At 37.3% G+C, this 1,495-nt stretch overlaps 1 protein-coding gene across 1 annotated transcript in view; it reads left to right on the top strand.

The window, feature by feature from the left end:
• The window catches only part of LRRC28 (leucine rich repeat containing 28), a 45,937-nt gene that overhangs the window by 35,940 nt on the left and 8,502 nt on the right, over positions 1-1,495 (top strand). Inside the window, exon 6 of the mRNA XM_010135160.1 lies at positions 452-554. Coding sequence (XP_010133462.1) covers positions 452-554 — 103 coding nt within the window. The remainder of the gene's footprint in view (positions 1-451; positions 555-1,495) is intronic.

The raw sequence follows: 1,495 nt of genomic DNA, 5'->3' as shown, positions 1-1,495 counted from the left end.
GGGACACACCGCACTCTTGTTTATGTCTTTACCGTTTTACCGAAGATAGTGAAGCTTTGATTTCAGTGACATGAGGCCAGTAATTGAAAGCAGGTTTGACCTCCTGAACTTGCAGAATGCACTGCGGATTTGAAATCAATTGTCCCTTTGCTTCTTCAAACTGACTTCAGAGTTTGTCAATGTTAAAATTTAATTATTCATAATGGGTTTTTCAGGGCTACTGAAAGGGGTTTCGTTTTGTTTTAGTAGTTTTAAATGCTATTTCCTAAAGAGCTTTTCAGCTGATCCATAATAAAACCATTGGCTGAAATTTGACAATGGAGAAGTAATAATTTATGTTTGTTTACATCGAGTCTGATTAGCTTATTTATAATTAAAGAGAATTGCCTTGCTTATAATTGATGCTATGTCATCCCTTCACCCTCTGACTTTTCTTGTTTTCTAAACCCAGATTTAGGTCGTTCTCGGGAGCTACAGTATGTTTACGTGGACAACAATATTCATCTGAAAGGCCTCCCTTCTTATCTGTATAATAAAGTCATTGGTTGCAGTGGGTAGGTATGAACTAATTCATGTCTTACATACCCGTTCCTTGTAAAATTTCTCATAAATATCTGCCTGTGTGATACAACTGATTGTGTGTGTGTGTGACTGATTCAGGCCTGTTGTTACTTTGAGGGGATTACTGCAGCTCCCAGTTCTGTTATGATTTTGTAATAAATCTTCTGTGTTAATTGCTGACTTTCAATATTTTCGTATTAAGCTGTAACAGACAATGCAGTTATTCTGCACTAAATTCTAAATTCTAAAGGAATTTGTAACGATAAGGTGAGGCCTAAAGCTGAATCCTCAGTGCATTTAAAGGTTGGCTGAAAATGTAGGCTTCATAGAATTTCCAGAGCTAAAGAATGACCAAAATGGGGGTTTGTGTTGCAGCATCTATCTAGTTCATAAGTTCTCACATTTCTGTAAGTTACGGGCCATATCTTAGAATGTCACATGCAGCCCCTTCACTCATGTTACATCCCAGTATCAGCTTCTTGTAGGTCTTGGTACCTACTAACTAAAATAAGCAACTTTTTTTTTTTTTTAGGAATTACGGATTGACAGGTATATTTTTACATGTGGCTTTTAAAAATATCCTACGCTGTTTCATGTTTGTGGTTAGGATGTGAGAAAAAAGTGGTCTGTCTGGGACACTAGCTTAATTCTTTCTGCACTGACACTAGCATAAATTAGGATCAGCTCCACTGACGAATGGAGCCTTACTGGTGTAAAACTGATCAGAAGAGGATTGTCCCCATTACCATCTAATTATAAGTTTCTGGTATGTTCGCCCTCAGCAAATCTTGCATTAAATATAAATTCCCTCTCTACAGCCTGCACTCCACTGCAATATGTGAGATGCTGAGTCTTGGCATTTTAAGGTTTCTCTAATATTCCCGTGTCAGCTGGTTGTGTGATATTTAAATACTTGCAGTTGGATTATAATGCT

The sequence above is a fragment of the Buceros rhinoceros genome, unplaced genomic scaffold (assembly GCF_000710305.1).
Source record: "Buceros rhinoceros silvestris isolate BGI_N320 unplaced genomic scaffold, ASM71030v1 scaffold22564, whole genome shotgun sequence".
In the NCBI taxonomy this organism is placed as follows: Eukaryota; Metazoa; Chordata; class Aves; order Bucerotiformes; family Bucerotidae; genus Buceros; species Buceros rhinoceros.
This window is presented reverse-complemented; position numbering and strand designations above follow the sequence as displayed.